This window comes from Saccostrea cucullata, unplaced genomic scaffold (assembly GCF_032062105.1).
Source record: "Saccostrea cucullata isolate Sc308-1 unplaced genomic scaffold, CSIRO_AGI_Scuc_v1 ctg84, whole genome shotgun sequence".
Lineage (NCBI taxonomy): Eukaryota > Metazoa > Mollusca > Bivalvia > Ostreida > Ostreidae > Saccostrea > Saccostrea cuccullata.
The window spans coordinates 477,792-496,928 of NW_026938747.1; the positions used below are offsets into that span (position 1 = coordinate 477,792).

At 32.1% G+C, this 19,137-nt stretch overlaps 2 protein-coding genes across 4 annotated transcripts in view; one reads left to right on the top strand and one right to left on the bottom strand.

The window, feature by feature from the left end:
• LOC134251176 (p53 and DNA damage-regulated protein 1-like) overlaps positions 1 to 19,137 on the bottom strand; it is a 77,178-nt gene that overhangs the window by 34,345 nt on the left and 23,696 nt on the right. The gene's annotated exons all lie outside the window — the stretch shown is intronic.
• Positions 918 to 7,051, top strand: LOC134251171 (C3a anaphylatoxin chemotactic receptor-like). 3 transcript variants are annotated; one of them, XM_062733539.1, is made up of 3 exons: positions 918 to 946; positions 2,601 to 2,698; positions 5,919 to 7,051. In XM_062733539.1, exon 3 carries the CDS (start codon positions 5,933 to 5,935, stop codon positions 7,037 to 7,039), a length of 1,107 nt encoding a protein of 368 aa, XP_062589523.1. In that variant the 5' UTR covers positions 918 to 946; positions 2,601 to 2,698; positions 5,919 to 5,932; the 3' UTR covers positions 7,040 to 7,051. The 3 variants fall into 3 exon arrangements, with proteins under 3 accessions (XP_062589523.1, XP_062589524.1, XP_062589525.1); XM_062733540.1 differs by lacking the exons at positions 918 to 946; positions 2,601 to 2,698 and adding an exon at positions 3,668 to 3,954; XM_062733541.1 differs by lacking the exons at positions 918 to 946; positions 2,601 to 2,698 and adding an exon at positions 5,443 to 5,635.

Sequence of the window (19,137 nt, forward strand, 5' to 3'; positions counted from 1 at the left end):
ACTAGTATGTAAAACATGCCCTGCCTAAGACATGTAAGACGATCACAATAAATCAAATGACTTTATCTCAAGGATTATAAGATTCTTCCGTTCTTAAAAACAAACCTTATTTCTCCTTTATTTAAGCCTAACCTATCGAACTGTTTATTCGTTTGTTATACGATAGGCTTACCTTTCAGATAAAGTAAATATTTTGAGGGTTGTATTGTATACTGATTTATGTGATAGTAGGTGACCTAATTGCTTAAAAAACGCAAACTTGCAAAAAAACACCGCGATTACGTGTTTTTCAGTTATCCGAAGTCTCGAAATCGCAAGCATGTTTTATATCAAAATACTTAAATTAGATTGAAAGAATTCCCGAAAATAAAAGCGTCTTTGAGATTGTAAAGTAAAAATGAACACTATCTAACAGTGCCTCACTTAATGCATAAACAAACACATTGACCGCACTTCTCCATGGCACTAGCAATGAACCCATCGCCCTGTCCAGGAGAATATGATGTATTCAACACATATTCTTTGAGCTCTGATAAAACGATGAGGCAATAAACTTAACAATGTGGAACCAAGCCATCATTTTGTCTATTCGGAAATTCACACCGAAAGAGCGTTTATATTCAATGAAATGTTGACAATTTAAACTATTTGCTTAAATCTAAGACCGCGTGCACTGCCATAGGTGAAGGTGATTCTGTTATCGCTGACTCGAGGATTATGGTGGGCAGGTTTACTCAGGGGTGCATTTCATTGACATTTTGGATTTCTGGCCATGTGATGTAATTTTATGTTTTTCTTCTATAGTATTTAATTAGTCACGTGAACAACGTCATACAGTTTAACATAATGTGGATTTTTAAGTGTGTAGGCTGCGACCGATCCTTCGATTAATTTTTTTTCACCACAAAACACGTGTTTCATAGGAATTTGCCTTCCAACTTGCAAGGTACGTGAAACTTTATTTAAGATAATCTCATTTTTAATCCACTTTTAGCAAGAGCAATTGCAAAACAATGTGACCTTAAAACCAGAGCAAAGATTACGCATGTTTTATGTTAGGGTTGTCATAAATCATTGAATGTAAACACTTGTCACACAATGTTTTTAACAAGGTCAATGTCTCTCAATATTTTACCCTGGAATACTTCAATAACCCTATGAGCTTACTCGGTGTTTGACTTTTAAAGCTCTATTAAAATATTTCAATGAACTTAAAGGATCAAAATACGATGTATATCTAAATCACTCTTACTGATGTAAAGTACATTATACAAAGACTATCGTGTTATATTTACATCCGGTACTGTAATATGTGTCAATAATATGTATAAAATATGGTGCATAATGTCCCTTAACCTTTGATCATACCTGAACATAACATACCTGAACATAACATGTATCAGGTGTGTTCAGAAATGTTCAGGATGAGGATCCGTATTTACGTGTTGTATTAAATTGCTTTATTTTATAATAATGCATGGGATTACTATCAATGATTTTTTATGACAAATGAAATGTACATACACACAGAAAAGTCAATATAAAACCAACTAACAATCAATAGTGTAATGGAACAGCAATTCATTTCTTTTCACTTGAAACCCCCCAAATAATACTGAATATTTGATATCCCATTGTTGTATTGTGTATTAAATGGCAATCAACAATACATACAAAAATAATAATCATGAACGGCAGATGATGGGAAGTGGATTCTGAGCATAGAAAAAACAATGCCCCATAACGATTTCTGCAATACTATTGATTTTTTTTCTTTAATCACAAATATAAACTTTTTCGGTTTCATAAAATATATCATAAACTACAGAGATTTATTTAGACTGCATGGACTACCTGATGCTATGTAGAATTATTTTACAATACACGTATAACCGTATGTCACATATATTTTCTTAGCCTCCCCGTTTTGAGATTGTTAGGCTTGATTAAGAGATCAACCTGAGGAGATTCAGAGATTATTTTAGGCTACAAAGAATATATAATGCTAAATAGACTTCATCAGATACACAAATATCTTCGACCTTTTAGATTTTTTTCAGGCATTTGATATTTTGGTCACAGGAAGATTTTTAGGGAACAGTGTTTCTAGCTACAAATATTATCAACACTAATAGACGTTAAAACTTTTTTATCATTTATATGTATGAAATATATGGAAATAACGAACAGTATTCAAGATCAGAAGTCTATAAAACAGTACACAAATAGGAGCAGAGCAAACATGGACCTCCAAAACATCAGAGGTGGGATCAGGTGCCATGGAGGAGTGAGTATCCGGTGCCAAACGGTCACATATGAATAACTTTTACGCTATTGATGACGACAGGTACATCAAAACGTGTTAGTTTAAACCATATTTTATTTGAACATGACAAGCAAGAAATGCAGGCAGGAAGTACAAAGATCAAAAAGGATTCGGAAACAAGTTTCAAAAACTTATACTAATCTGTTTCCTTATTATTAAAATGTGTTGATGACAATCTCAGTCATAACCTGTTGGAAACGATACTATATCTTAATTTGAATGACAGTGTCAAATATGGGCAGAGAAATTTTGACATTTTTTCTTTTATTAACAGGTTCCCGTTCATACAATAAGATTCGGAAATGCACTCGATGTGAAGAATATAAATATTGACTCTATTTCGGAGCATTACACCGTATCCGAATTTAAAAGGTAGGTTCAAGCTCAAACAAATTTAAAGCACTTGGTTCCGTTAAAAAATAATTGGAGTTTCCTCTATAAAAATACTCTGGTTAAAAATAGCATATTCAGCTCTTTAGAATGATTTGAAGTTCTACACAGACTGTTGAGCTTTTCAGAGTAATACATTACAGATATATGAACTTATTTGCAAATCAAAAACCATTCATCTATATTTTTTCCTGGCTACGTGTTACTCCGTGCTTCATCAATGTCAAGTTTATAAACATAGTTTTCATATAATTTATTTATTTGCTTTGAGCTTCAAAAGTATAGTATATATAAGATCTTGGAATCCTGGACGAGATTAATATTCTCAATACTGAAACACTAATAAGCTTCATTACCCTGCACTCAGCATATTGAAAATTACCACATTTGACCGAATTCTTTCTCGAAAATTGTGTAATCAAAGGAAATTTCTCTTCAAATAACCCATGCCCCGTTTATAAGATGTACGCAATGTATAAATGAAATAGAAGAAAACAAATTACCACAATCAGCATCATAGACATCTGGTATTTTGGTGTCAAGACGAAGGTTTGAAATAACCTTAGATTGGGAGTGTTTTGCAATGCATGTTGAGTATTTCTAAATTGTTATTTTGACCTTAAATCAGAACATTGGTCAGATGTCTCGATTTAGTTGACGGGTATTAATCTTTGATGTATCCATCAAACAATAACTAACTTCATCATAATATTGATTCTGACAAATATTCAGACTGGACAGTCAATATTCACACAGCCAATTTCGATAAAATTTAGCCATTATGTTATCTGCAGAACGAGAAGTCCACACAACAAAAGCAAACACAAAAAACAAATAGAATACAGTCAGAAAATCCCACATTTTTCTGTTGCCATAACGAAGTAACAAAAATTAAAGAAGAAAATGCAGAATTTGCTGGTAAACTTTATGTATTCGATTATATTTATAAATGAGAAAGTTCTACAATTCCGTGTAGGATACGTTTATTAATTAAATATAAGTACAAAAATACAGAAGATGGGGACCTTCGAGAAATAAAACGAGAAATGGGCACGGCAGCGAAAAAAAATCAATTAAACGCTGAACATATTTAACCTTTAAAAAGCTCCACCGTGCACAGTTTGTAATTAGAGAGAAACAAACGAATGAACTAATCTATCAGTGTACAGCAGGGAAATAATGTTTTGGGATAAAGGAAAAACGCAATGGGTTGAACAGTGCTTTCCTGCATTTCAAAGGTAATCTAAACTGATTTTATTAAAAATCTATTTAAAGCAAATGATATAAATGCATGTATAGTTAATCAAAAATTAAGTTTATTGTTCTTTTTTAATGGAGTATATTAACAAACATGATACATATGTAAAATCTACACGATATGATAGTGAACTTAAAGCTCTTTTTAACGACATTTAAAGAGTATATATGATGAAACGCGTGAATACATTCTGATACGAGAACCCAGAATGTCCGTAACTAAAGGGTTTATCTGAGATTGGGAAAATCGAGATTGACGTACAATGGATGTTGACTCGATCTAAAAGCGTTGTGGATTCCATTCAATATTTTGAAAAAAAAGACATTTTATCAATTACCAATATGCTTATTTTACTCCTATATAGATTCGACATATCTAATTGATAAATACATATTAAAGACATCACAGAGTGTGAAACATCTGTCACATTTGGGTAATTCTGAAGAGAAAGACGTCAATGTCATTCTAAGAACACTTTAAATGAACGTTATGACCTCAACTTTTCTAGCATCAACTTCTTTTTTACATATGTATGTAGCAATGTACCACTTTCACCTGCAATATCAAACACTATTGACGAATCAATTTTTTAAACAGGGAAAACTATTGACAAATAAGACGATGTAACAGTAATATCAACTAAAATCAAAATTTCGAAAATATTACGGTCAATACAAAGCCCTTATCAGCAAGTACAATTAAAGCTCTTGATTAATTGATTGACTGATCGCATGTTGTATAATGTCCCTACTGAGTAGTTTTCACTCATATAGAGACGCCATCATCTGCCGGTGAAGAGCTGCAAAATTTGTCCTTTCTCTCGGCACTTACGGCCATTGAGCAGTGAGGGGTCTTTTTCGTACCAGCACCTACTGCGACACGGGACCTCGGTTTAAACGGTCTCATCCCCCCTCAACTAACAATACTCCTTTTGTGATCTGTCGTTTTAATATTTTCTAAAATGGACGTGATGTAATTAACTATAACTTCAAGTCCATGAATATAATACGAACATAAAAAAGACATGTGTATGATTACGAGTTGTAACGGTTATAATTGTCGTGTTCGCTGAAATATCGAATATGTCAAGTGTAATCCCTTTATTTTATGAAGTGTGATTATTCACAGGATAAAATTTTGTTATGATTTCCATTCATCATGGTAGTTTGATGTGATCGGAATTAACTGTAATAGACATACGGTTTTTCCGACCACTCATCCCTGCTGGTGAAACGAAATTGTTAGTTGGGTGACTGTCCTATCAAATACATAGTGCAGCCAATCACCCAGTCTTTTGGTATGTATAATCACGGAACGGGTGACACTTTGTAAGAAATAATGGAGGCGAGCCGTGATGTCACAGAACATTCACTTGATCAATTATGGATACTGCTGATGTACTGAAATTAAAAACTTTCTCTCCAGGAAAACAAACTTTCTATGGATTATTACTTATATATCTTCAGTTTTATGAAGCTTGTGTCACTATAATTATGGTTTTATGAGGCAGGACTTCCGTTTCATGGTGTAATTAGAGAGATAATGTTAAACATTGATAGGTACAACCATTACGAACCAATAGAAAACAGGAGTCGACATTGACCAGGAAACAATAAAGGAATGATAAAGATTTTGTCATTCATTATTAATAAACAAAAGCTGTATGTGGTAAAAATTTCTCCATGTGAGGTTCTAAAGAATAAAAGTACACTGGTAACTCCTACGAAGGTTTTATACAAATGCAAAAGAATACAGTTGAATCATCTCGTAATTATATTCAAAAGATTATGGATCACTACATGTATTACTTGTACATTGCCTATTCCAATATTTTATATTTTAGAATAGGGAATAAGGAGCAAAAACGCAGGATTGAAAAACATTCTTTTCTTTGAAGAGCAGTTCTTTAATTCAGTATAATGAGAAGTTTTCTGTCTTTTATAGATCTGTGAGAGTCAATGGATTTGGTAACTTTGTACGATGAGCTCGGAATTGACGATTCCTCGCTGGACAACATGATGAATGGAGAAGCCAACTACAAGAGTCGTGAAGAACAAAATTACGATGCTGCGTATCAGCGAATGCCTACAGTGATCTTCCTAGGAATTCTTATTTTTGTGGGAGTAATTGGAAATATAATCGTCCTTGTTGTATACATCCGGAAATATCCCTCCACGACGTTTAAATTCTACATTTTAGCCTTAGCCGTCATTGACCTTTTAACATGCAGTATCAGCATGCCATTTGAAATCGCGGACAACGTTCTTCCTTTTTTATTTTTCAATGAAACGTTATGTCAAGTGGGGCGTTTTCTAGGAAATGTGTTCAAAATTGCTTCGGCTTTTGTGATTGTCGTCATGGCAATAGGGAGATACAAGAAGATATGTCATCCATTCAGCAAGAGTACAACCATATCTCAAGCTAGGCTAGCATGCGTTGCCTCTGTAGTTCTAGCAATTGTGTTTTCATGGCCGACTATATTAATCCAAGGCATAAGGGAACGCAATCTTAAATTCAACATCACAGGTTTTGACTGTACGATAAACTCGGACATGGCACATACGAATTATCCATTTATATTTTCTACCGTGTTGTTTTCATTGTACGCTATTGTGTTTTTAGCATTAGTGGTCCTGTATAGTTTAGTTATTTACTCCCTCAATCAGCACGCTAAAGAACAAGAACAGTTTGCCTTCAATGACAACGTTAGGAAATCCAATCCAAGAATCACAAAAATGATGATAGCAATAACAGTTGCTTTTATTTTGTGTTATATACCTAACTGTATTCTTGACGCCATCTCTACATTCAAACACGGATACGTAGCGCCCCCTAGTCCCATTGTCCTGGCAACATTTCCTTTGATTGCAAGGACATTCTTCATCAACAATGTCATAAATCCGTTCATCTACTTATTCGGAGACCCAAAATTCAGAAATATCATAAGACAGACTATACGATGGCTGTTTTACACAATTTGCAAGCCAGGGAAAAAGAAGTTGAAAGATTTTACAGTGGCTGAGACGATGCATCTAACAGACGTGAAACACATATCACATTCTTAATTAAAAAAACAATACCTATAATACGTTACAAATTATTAATTTCCTAATAAATTAGGTGTAAGACAAATGTGTGCTGAATTTTACTGAACAGATAACTTACATGTAGAGCTTGACATGTGAAACTTTCCAGGAGCTATAACAAATAATATCAAATTCAAAAACATTTTCTTCATAAAGATTTGATACCTCAGTTAATAATTCCATTCTTAAAATAGTGAATAGAATCGAATCAAATTGTGGGAAAAAAACATAAATCGTGTAAAGATATATATTTACAGTTTTTCGATATAATCAATTTTCTCAATAAAGTGATGTATAAATTACTAAAAGTATTTTTAATGAACGACATTTTTCAGAAGAACTTTTAGATTAAATTAGAGTTATTCATTTTCAATTGAATTCATCTCCTTAAAATTTACATGAATCTCATTAACTATTTTTATTGTTAAAAAAGTAAATAAAAATTTATGGGATGCCCTACCTCAGGGGCATTCAGTTGATGTAAAAAAGGCCAATAATATATACTATATTAGTATAAGGTCCTAGGTAAAACCAAAAAAAGCAATGAAGGCAGGCAAAGAAATATATATATTTTATATACTTGAAATCCATTATTACATAGCAATAAGGTAAAAGTATTAGTATAGAACACAGATATTGATTCAATCATTTTCCTGTTAACAATTGATTATTTATATCTATGGTTAGAAAAATGACACGTATCCCATAGTTAGATATTGTTTTTGATATTTTTTTTTATTATACACGTACTTTTTGTTACTTGTTCAGATTATAAAGGTACTAAATGTGAAATTTTTTTTTTGACAACTTATGTTCGTTCTGTGTTTATACAATGTGTTGCCTACGTGTGATATAATAAAAGTATTTGTTAAAATTAAATTATGGTTTTAATCGCATGGACAACAGAATATTAATACAGTATCAAATTCTTTTACCTTGTCATATACAACAACCAATTTGCATGTAGGAGGACAGTTTATCAATAATCGTTAATGTAAATCGTAGAAAACTGAAATTTCGCATCAAGTTAACATTGACATTTATTGAGATGACTATAATTAAGAACTGATTTAGAATAGAATTTAAAAAAGGAATACCAAAGCCCACAATATTATAGCATCATATATCACTGATCACAAACATAAATAATATTGATCCCTGAGAATAGAATGGAACCAGTCCAACACCATGGCGCCAATCTGAGAGGGAAAATTAATTTCAATAAACTTCACTCATTTTGCTCTACTTCACTACTTGTTCGAGGAGTTTACGTAACTTAATGATTCCAACCAAAGGAGTAATATTTATTTAGATAAGTTAAGTGGTTACGACATCAATTTTGACATATGTTAGGGCGGACGAGTTCAGAAGCTTTGATTGTATACCATTAATGACACTTGAATTGACTTAATGCAGTCTTCATTGTTATATAGTTTTTAACAAACCCCTTTTAAACCTGTCACACAAATTTCATTGAAGGTTATTCATGCAATCTTAAACATAATGGATCACAGACTAGTAGAGTACTTTCAAAGTTAATTAAATAGTAGATGTAGCAGTATATATACAAGCATTAACAAGTGTTCTTTTGAACAATTAAATAAATGGAGATAACGAACAGTGTTCAAGCTCGAAAGCTCATTCAAACAATACAAATCAGGAACAGAACAAACATGGACCTCTAAAACGTCACAGTTGGGATTAGGTGCTATGGAGGAGTGAGCATCCCCTGCCTACCGATCACACTCGCAGTGTGATCCTTGTAATGGCCGAGAAAAAACAGGAAAATCCATCGAAAAGCACTGAAAATTCTAAATTTCAAAACATAATTAAATTAGAACAAAAGTATTCTGTTAAAAATTGAAAATATAAAATGTTTCCGGTAAAAGTGAATTTATAAGTACACTGGACGCTACAATATGTACATGTATAACCATCAACGTGATTCTTCGCCGCTTCTTGGCATCAAGTCGATATGACCGAAGACTGGGAGATAACGATGGAAGAAGAATACTTTGATGTAGATGAATATCATCAGTTCGCCACAAAAATACACAGGCTGCTACACAAAAATACAACGGAGAAGGAGATGGATAACCGTGTTGTAAATTACTCTAGAAATACAATGCTAAAAAAACCTGCGGAATTAACAATAAAGTTAATGGACCATGCATAAAGTCACGGAAATTGGGAGAAAAAATGGAATTTTTGTCTGCTATACACATCTTTTCTTATTTACAAAAGAATGCTCATTATAAACTATATACAAGATCTTGAAATAAGTGATGTTAATCCTATAATGCTAACATGATATAACGTGTATTTATGAATGTGAAAAGAAATGTATCTTTTATATATTGTCGTTTCTTTAAAAAATCTAAGATGCAAAATATACTTGCTATGTCAAACATCGTTTATACAGTGGTCAAAGACACAGTTAAGTTTTTCGTGGTTTATATTTTGTTCGCAAGGATACACTCCAAATACATAAAAATAAATCTTATTTCCTCTTTAGAATCACAAAATTCAACATTAAAAATTTGTTCCACTAGACAGATTAACATGCCTTTCAAGGAAGTTTTTATATTCTGTAGCTTTCCCCATCTAAATTTAACAGAACGAGATGACATAATAAGGAAGAAAATATAACAAAACCCGTATATCGCAAGTATCTTTTGCATGTACCAATAAATGATACGATGAAACAAAAATTTTGAAATTAAACTTCATTGTTTCAAAAAATACAGAATAATTTAAGAAAGCAACTAAACAAACTTAGCAACTGTTATCAAAAAAAAAAAAAAAATAAAAAAAAAAATAAAAATACGTCTGAAAACGGCGTGTTTATACTAATAAGGTCTCTTTCTGTTTTTTTTTTCTGTTCTGTTTACTTCAGCATAAGTATTTCTTACCTCCCCAGCCTCAATGAGAGTTAAAAAAAAACCTCTCAACCCTGGAGAAATCAGAAGGAAATTACGTTTCTACCTAAATTACCGATCACCTTATTCTTTAAACATAAATAACACATACAAGCTTTTTTCACAAATCAGCAAAATTTCCCAAAGGGATATGTTCAGATATGTAACCTAAACAATGTTTGTTAGGTAAAGTATGTTAATTTAGACTTTAAAACAATGATATAAAATCCCGTATCATAGAATTACATAGAAAACAACATAAAGGCGCATATATAAAGTACTAAAGAAAACTTGGGATTTCTTCATTTTTTTGGGATTTATTTTCAAGTCATCTCTAATTAAAATCATTAATATATCAATACATGAGTAAATTTTTCATTTGAGATTTAATGTCCAGAAAATTTCACTCAAATTCTGTATCATTGACATACAATATTTATACTGGTTAAAAATAGCAAATTGAATGCTCGATTCCAAATTCATGAACGACGTAAACGTTTCTGTATTTAAGTAAGTCTTTGAAAAACGATTTATCTAAGACTGTGTTAAACTTCACTACTAAAACATGCATGTAGAGAAGCACTCATTAAAACTGATGATACTTTATCATTGGGTGGTTCGATGAAAAGAATGAAAGAAGACCATTAAAACTGTTTTGGTGTAGTCATTTTAAATACTGACCACTGTCCTTGAACATCAATTTGCAGCGAAACATAAAACTCCCATTGATCTCATTAATAAAGTGCCACGCCACAGCATGATACGCCCGTCAAAAAATTACAATTATCTTAAACAATGAAAAGTGCAAGAAAATCGTGTCAACCTTGATTTTAGATTTCCATGATTTTTCCACTCCTTAAAAAATTTGTTTATCCATCTCCTGTGGTGTAGGCATTAATTATAACATATATTGCATCATTCATAGATTTCTATACTGGTTGTGTTAGACCTTGCCAAATGCCTATCATATTAAACAATATCAAATTAGGCTTAACAACTTAATCTATACCTAATTAATTTTGAAAATAAAAGGCTGGCCATCAAATATAAAATGACCAACAGTTCTTCTGTCTAATTCCCAAAGGATACACTGTCAGTTAAGATAATGCTCTGAAGAAATAATTGAGACAGCTATAGCCTTGCTACATTGAACACATTAATTATTCTTTAACTGGATGCTTGTCTACTCATTACTCCCAAGAGATTATTGGATCTGCACTATCTACCATAAAGCATTTTTAAAACATATAAAACCTCAATGATTTTTTTGTTAGATTTAATGGCAGACAGGTTTTAATATGCAATTCATATGGACATGCTGATTCAACCCCACCCCCATAAAATTAGTTTTTTAAAGTTCATAATATTATGTAATATCAAAACAGTTTATTATGCAAAATCAAATTAGTTTTATTTACTTCTCATCAAATTCATTTTGAAACTTATGCTAGCCAACAAGAGCTATTTTTAATCCAACAGGATTGCCCATTTCGCCCAATACTCAATTCAATTCAATTCAATTCTTTATTCGCTCAAAACCAGATCACTGGTACAAGAGGTACATATATACATATATACAAGCAAAAAATTATTACAGTCAAGGGTCAAGAGATAGACAAGTACATTGAATATAAAGAAACTCGAAAAGAGTGAGAAAAAAAAATGACTGTAGTCATCTATATATAAGACAAACGGAGGAATCAAGAAGGACAGACAGTTTTAAAAATTTTCTTTATAAATAGTGATAATGATTTTTGTATCTCTACATTATTACTACTCATTAGTTCATTGAATTTGAAAGTGTTAGGATTATTACAATATCTGTTTGGGAAAAATAATTTTCTGTCTTTTGAAAAGTACTTACATTCCATAATATAATGATATTCATCACCAACAGTTTTAAAATCACAAATGGTACATATTCTTAAATTTCTGTCAATATTATGCCATCTACCCTTTTCAATTGGCAAATGGTGATTACAAGTTCGGAGTTTTGTAAGTGTAACTCTTAAATCTTTTGGTAAATTCATCAGATAATTTTCTAAACCAAAATCTGTTTTAAAAATTCTATAATTAATACACTTGGATGAACTATAAACAATGCTTCTCCATTCTTGTTCGAATTGACATTTTAGGGTATCTTTAATGATTGACTTAAGCCAATTAAAACTAATAAATGATTGACTTGTCCATACATAGGACAATCCACAAGAATTAAGTACATCTTGTACACATTTTATCCATGGATGTACAAACGACCCATCACAATAACATCTATAAAAATATGAATAAATAACATTTGTAAGCTTACTTTCGTGAGATGTTAAAATTTTTGCCCAGTACATAACTATTTTTAATTTTATAAATATAGACAAAGGGTATCTACCTGTTTCTCCATACACCATACAATTCGGAGTACTAGATTTAAGATTAAGAATAAATTTCAAAAATTTCAAGTGTACTTTTTCTATTATGTCTAAATTTTCGTATCCCCATACTTCACACGAATAAAGTAAAATTGGGTTGATGACTTTATCAAACAAATCTAACTGACAATTAATTGGTAAATTAAAATATCGAATTTTACGTAAGACTCCATACATTGCTTTTGATGCTTGTTGGGTTAAATGTTTTTTTGCATTGTTAAACTTTCCACTTCTTGACAGGAATAAACCCAGATAACAGAATTCTTTAACATTTTCAATAGCTACACCGTTATATAAAAATTTACGCTTTGTCATTGGACCTTTAGAAAAAATAAGGACTTTTGTTTTGGCTATGTTAACACGGAGTTTCCATACATCACAGTATCCAGCAAAAACATCAAGTGACTTTTGTAAATCAGAAGCAGATTCAGACATTAAGACCGTATCATCGGCATAAAAAAGTATACACAGTTTTAACATAACAAACATATCATCTTGCGTTTGTTGACTAGGACATGTAAAACCATTTATTTGATTTCTTGTTAAATAATCTTCTAGGTCATTAATGAACATTGAAAATAAAAAGGGTGATAAATTTTCCCCTTGTCTAACACCAACATTACACATAAAAAAGTCTGATAACTGATGACCTATTTGTACTTTTGACTTAATACCATTATACATATTTCTAATAAATCTAAAACATTTTCCATCAATACCACTTTGTAAAATTTTAGTCCACAGACCATGTCTCCAGACCGTATCAAAGGCTTGCTTAAAATCTATAAAGGCACAAAATAATTTCTTTTTATTATTCAGGGCATATTTACTCAAAAAATCAACCACAAATATATTATCAGTAGTAGAATAACCTTTTCTAAATCCTGTTTGGGATTCATTGATTAGCTCTACTTCATCAGCAAAAGTATTTAAACGGTCACAAAGTATACTAGTAAAAAGTTTTCCTAAACAACTAAGTAAAGTAATTGGTCTGTAATTTTCAGGATGGCTTCTATCACCTTTACCTTTATAAATAGGTTTAACTAATCCTACTAACCAGTCCTCTGGTATTATGCCACTATCAAAGATAACGTTGAATAATTCTACATACAGCGGCAGAAAGCTTGAAATAGTCGTTTTCATATACTCATTCAAAACATAATCACCCCCTGGCGTTTTATTGGTTTTTAATTTATTTACTGCATTCTCTATTTCTTCACCTGTGATAGACTGATTAAGGATACTGTCATTACTTAAGTCTACGTTAAATTCTATGTCATCATCTGTGACAATACTTTCATTTGTTTTCTTTAAAAAATCAAACATAGAATCTATATCAACACTTGTTTTATTTTTCGGGTTTGAGCTATTTAAAATATGCCAATATTCTTTCGGTTTTCCATTTTGTAGTGATTTAAGTTTATCTGAAATTCCATTATTATACTCCTTAATATATTTATCCATGACTCTCTTATATTCTTTACTCATATTCTTTAGATTCTCCTTTGATTTAGTTGACTTTTCTTTATTATTTAAGCGTTTCGCCAAATGAAAATTTCTTCTGGCTGTGCGGCAGCTATTATTAAACCATGGTTTATTTTTGTTATGTGAATTAAAGGGTGGGTGATTTCTTCGTCTTAAAGTCTTCCCCGCCGAATCTATAAAAATGTTACAAACATCGTTAGTTATTTTATCTATATCATGTTGATTTACAGGTTTCTCTTTTAATTTTTCAATACTTCCCAAAACGTCATTTAATGTGTCCTCACTAATATTATTCTCAAATTCAGTAGCCTTTGAAGGATCCCAGATGAATAGTTTTGATTCTACCTTTTCACATACTTGACTAGATATTTGAGTATCTTTAGATGTGAGGTTTGAAAGTTCGAAGGTTATTGGACAATGGACATCGGAATATAGATTGCAATGATCATGTATGACAAATTCCTTAATTTGCCTTAATAAAAATGCATTACATATTACATAATCAACAGTACTACTATCTTTACAAGTTAACCTACTATTTCCTATTCGACCATTAACAAGAAAAAGGTTGTTATTTTTACATAATTCAATCAATTTGTATCCATAATTATTGCAAATATTATCACTATTCATTCTTTCCAGTGAAACGTTTGAATTCAACAATACATTAACTTCTTCTAAAGATTCTTGTGTTTCTTCGTCCAACATACCATGGTTTACAAAAAAGTCATCTAAGCATACAAAGTCTTTTAATTTACCTGTCCGTGCATTAAAGTCACCCAATAAACAGATATTTTCTGAATTTTTAGAAAAAAATAACAGTTCTCGTTCAATGTCAGTAAAACTATCAACTGATGTGTATCTAGTATTTTCTGGAGGTATATACGTAATTCCAAACAATATATTTGACTGTAAATCTACAACTTCTTTCGATAACTTAAACCAAAATACATATTCACAGTTTGAGGTTATAACATCAACATATTTAACTAAATTTTCTCTCACTGCAAGGATAATTCCTCCTGATTTAACTTTTGCAATATTGAATCTATTTTTCATATATACAACGAACCCTGGTATATTTATGACATCAGTGTTATCAGTTTTTGTCTCGGTAAAGCATAAAACATCGTATTTACAAACAAAATTTAAAAATTCTGGATAATTCAACTTTTTACGTAGTCCACAGACATTTAAAGATAAGAATGTCAATGCCTGTGCCGACTGGTCCCCCTTGTGTCCCTACAGTCGGTCTGGCGTCGATCCGTAGCGTGGTCTTTTTGTCGACGGCGCGGCCTGTCGATCAGCTGGGGCTCCCGAGTTGATCGCGTAACGGTACGGTGGTCGTCCCTGTTGCATGGGTTGCCGATCAGCAGGGGCTCCCGAGTTGGTCGCGTTACGGTACGTTGGTCGTTCCCGTTGCGTGGGCTGTCGATCTGCTGAGGCTCCCGAGTTGATCGCATTACTGTATGATTGCCGTTCCGGTTGGGTAGTTGTGTCTCTGTTCAGATGAAATAGTTCACCGTTAATATAAAGTTGATCTCTCACTAGCTTAACGCGCTTTCTGTCCATTTTTGCCTGCCTCATGATGGGATATAATTTCTTTCTGCGCTCCTCAAGGGATATAGATAGCACCGATGCTCTTCCTCACACTAAACTCATTAATTTCTCTCTCTAATTTGACATGCAATTTTCTGTTATCAAAATTCTTCTTGACCAGTGCTTGATAATTAAACTCATGGGAGTGGTGGAATTTCTTTAACATACATTACATTTGTTATAGATTGCTGTCAAGTATATGCTAAAAAAAATAAGTATTTTTCTTGATTTAACATTTTTCTAATAAGGATAGTGCAATACTTTTACATTTTTTGGAGTGTGTAAATGAAGAGAAATAAAGACATTTTTTTTTTATTTCACTTAAATTAAAGGTCACAGTGACCTTGCAATAGGTCGCGACACACCCTCTACCTAAGATGCATGAAGTGGCCAAGTTTGATGATTGTAAGTCTAATAGTTTTCAAGTTATGGACCGGACAGGATTTTTCCATATTTGGCCATAACTTTTTAATTATAGGTCAGAGCGACCTACTTTTTGTGCGCGACACACCTTCTACCCAAGATGTATCAGCTGACAAAGTTTGATAACTCTAGGCCTTATAGTATTCAAGTTATGAGCCGGACACGAGAAAAGCTAACAGACGGACGGACGGACAGACGGACAGACAGACGGACATGAAGCCTATAACATAATACGTCCCGTCTTAAGACGGGCGTATAAAAAACAGTAAAGCCGACAATCTCTCCTGGATTTATTTCTAAATAGATTAAAAGCTGTGCGATTTAACTTTTATTTTTCTTTTTACGGGTCAGCTCCACGTGAAAATAACTTTTATTTGTCGATGTACTCTTGCTGATCTACTTTCAAAGTATATTATCAAATTGTAAAAAAGGCTGATAACGCTCACTTACAGGTCAAGCCATCTTGGCCCTGTCGTTTATTAAGAATGTATGCTATTTGAAGGGGTCATAATTCAATATCGATTCCACATAACCTAAAACTGTGTATCAAAATGACTAACATGGACTGATTTTGTGTTTTTGAGTAAAATTTCCGTGAATTTTTAAGGATCAAGTGCCTAATTTTTGGGGTATATCAGGGCATCAACGATAGTTGGAAACGTGGGATATTTTGCATTACGGGCGAAACCCTATTATGCATGTTATCCTTCTAACGTTTCCAACTTTCGTCGATGTCCATGGCATGTCCAACAAACTATTGACTGTGATTCCTTATATTAACATAAATATGTTAAATAAAAATGTAAATATAAATAAGAATGCAGTATAATAGAATAACATGTTAATTTCAATAGTCCCCGCCCACTTACGTCGGCCGCACAAGATTGGCATGCATATCAGGCTCCTGACCTTTCACTTGGCGAAATATACATTCAAATGTAATCATCAAGAAATCATCTTGGTTATTTTTCAAAGATAAATCATAGAGAAAAACAAAATATATATATAGAGAGAGAGATTATGTAAAATTTGATTTTCTTTGTGGATATGACTTAGTGGGTTACTTCGTATCTTAAATAAAAAAATTATACCTTCATGAAATCAGTGTTTTTCTCAGTTGTTTGCAATTAAATAGAAAATAAATTTGCTAATAAATAACAGATGATTTCAGAGTCAAAATGATCGGTGTAATTATTTTGTCTTTCATTTTAATTATGGTATTTCATAAAATTAAATAAAAAACTTAATAAAGTCATTTCTAATATACATGACTACTTCTAGCCACAGAACTTGATTAGGTAAAATAAGATGGCTGATCACATGTGTTACGTTTGAATCATTTTTTAAAACTGGCTTTTCAAAAATATATCATATTTACAGGAAGTAATCTAAAGACATTTCACCACTTATATTTTCAATTCATTGTCTCACGAAATTCTTTGATATGTTTTCAATAGTCAAGGAAGATAAAGTGTATTTATTCTTACCGACTCATGAATCGCTAGTTTTACTTAAACAAGATCATCCTTTTCGATTTACGTAAAAGTGCTTAGGGTGAATTCACCATGCATCGGATACCCTTGTACTTCAACAAGTTCTAGCGATATCGCTACCGACGGGAAATTATCAAAATGGAGTTTAACATTTAGTTTGTGATTAAAATAACAATTTTGGACACAATTATATGCCGTTTATTTAGAAAATATCCCCAAAAATCGAGTTTTTAGAAAAAACAGAAAATTCACCATGGATCGGACATTGTTCACCATGCATCGGACAGACGGTATGGAGACCGGAAAAATATCATACCTTTATCACAATGCTTTAAAATCCTTGATATGGATATATTTTCATCTTTTATCTAAGAAATAACCCTCAACTGTAATTTAATCGACGATATTATTGCACAAATGTAGAACGATTCTAGAGACCTCACTCTGCCTTAGAAATGCTTTAAAATGCTTATAATGCCGTAATTCGCGCCTTTTTTCTCATGGTTTATCATACTCTGGTTTGTAGAAATAAATAGAGTAAAATTCCAGACGTCATATATGGATAACTTGTATTTTGACTGAAAATATAGAGTTTTTATTTTCTTTTTCACAAAAAACAGCTGTCAGCTGGGTTCTGTATGAAAATGGTAGTACTTACCTTTGCATCGAAAAGTGTCCGATGCATGGTTAATTTGTGTCCGATGTACGGTGAAAATAGCATACTAGTAAAAACCAGCTCTAATAAGAATTAAACAAAGATTGAAGTGAAATTTAATTATAATTTATGTAAAATTACCAATCCCTGACAAAATTCACCAAAGTCCGACTCGTTCCGTGGAAGTCCAATTTAAAAGAACGATAACTCTAAAAATTGCAAAATCATAAATTTCGGGTTATTCCCCTTTGATGATGTAAAATATGACGTAACTTCAAGGTCATTTGCGGGGTATTTTTATCACAACATGATAAACACAATCGGTATCATTAAAAAATTTAAATCTTCATCTTTATGACAGAAACAAATAAATACACAGAACTCATAAGTTGAAAGAGAGTTTATTGCCTAAAGTTGTCCGAAGCAAGGTATGTGTCCGATGCATGGTGAACTCACCCTAAAAGATTTTTTTTGGAAAGTACACTGTAACATACACATGAAGAGCATCAAAGGCAGAGATCAGATGCCATGGACAAGTAAGCATCCCCTGGCCATCGGTCACACCAGTTTACTTCTTGTTACGATCATAAAAACAGAAAATAAGTGTGTAGTAAAATAGACTAACAGTTAGTATGAAAAAACGCCAATCAGCATTTGACATGTATTGATATATGTCAGTATATCAATATCAAATATCATATATATGATATTGATATCATGAGGGCAGCTTTTTCCGTTTTTAACCATAAACTGATATTAAAAGATTTTCTCTTCAAATATGCCATCAAATTTTACATATTTTAAATGAAACGTCCTGAGCGTATTGAGCATATTGATATTTTAACGTTTTTGACGGACATGGGACGAAGGCAACACAGATATAAAATTATGTAAACTTACAATATTTTTATCCAACCAAATCACTACTACAACCAGAAATAAGTTTGATATTCTTAAGCCCCTTCTCAGCCTCAGAATCTGTATTTTTTATAATCTTTATTGATAAAACATGATAGCTTTCATGTCGGAAAATATATATTTCCCAGTATTACATGTTTTTTATGATAAGATTAAATCA

Bases quoted from the DNA above. Each gene is read 5' to 3' on its own strand.
- LOC134251171 (XM_062733539.1), top strand. From the start codon at position 5,933: ATGGATTTGGTAACTTTGTACGATGAGCTCGGAATTGACGATTCCTCG.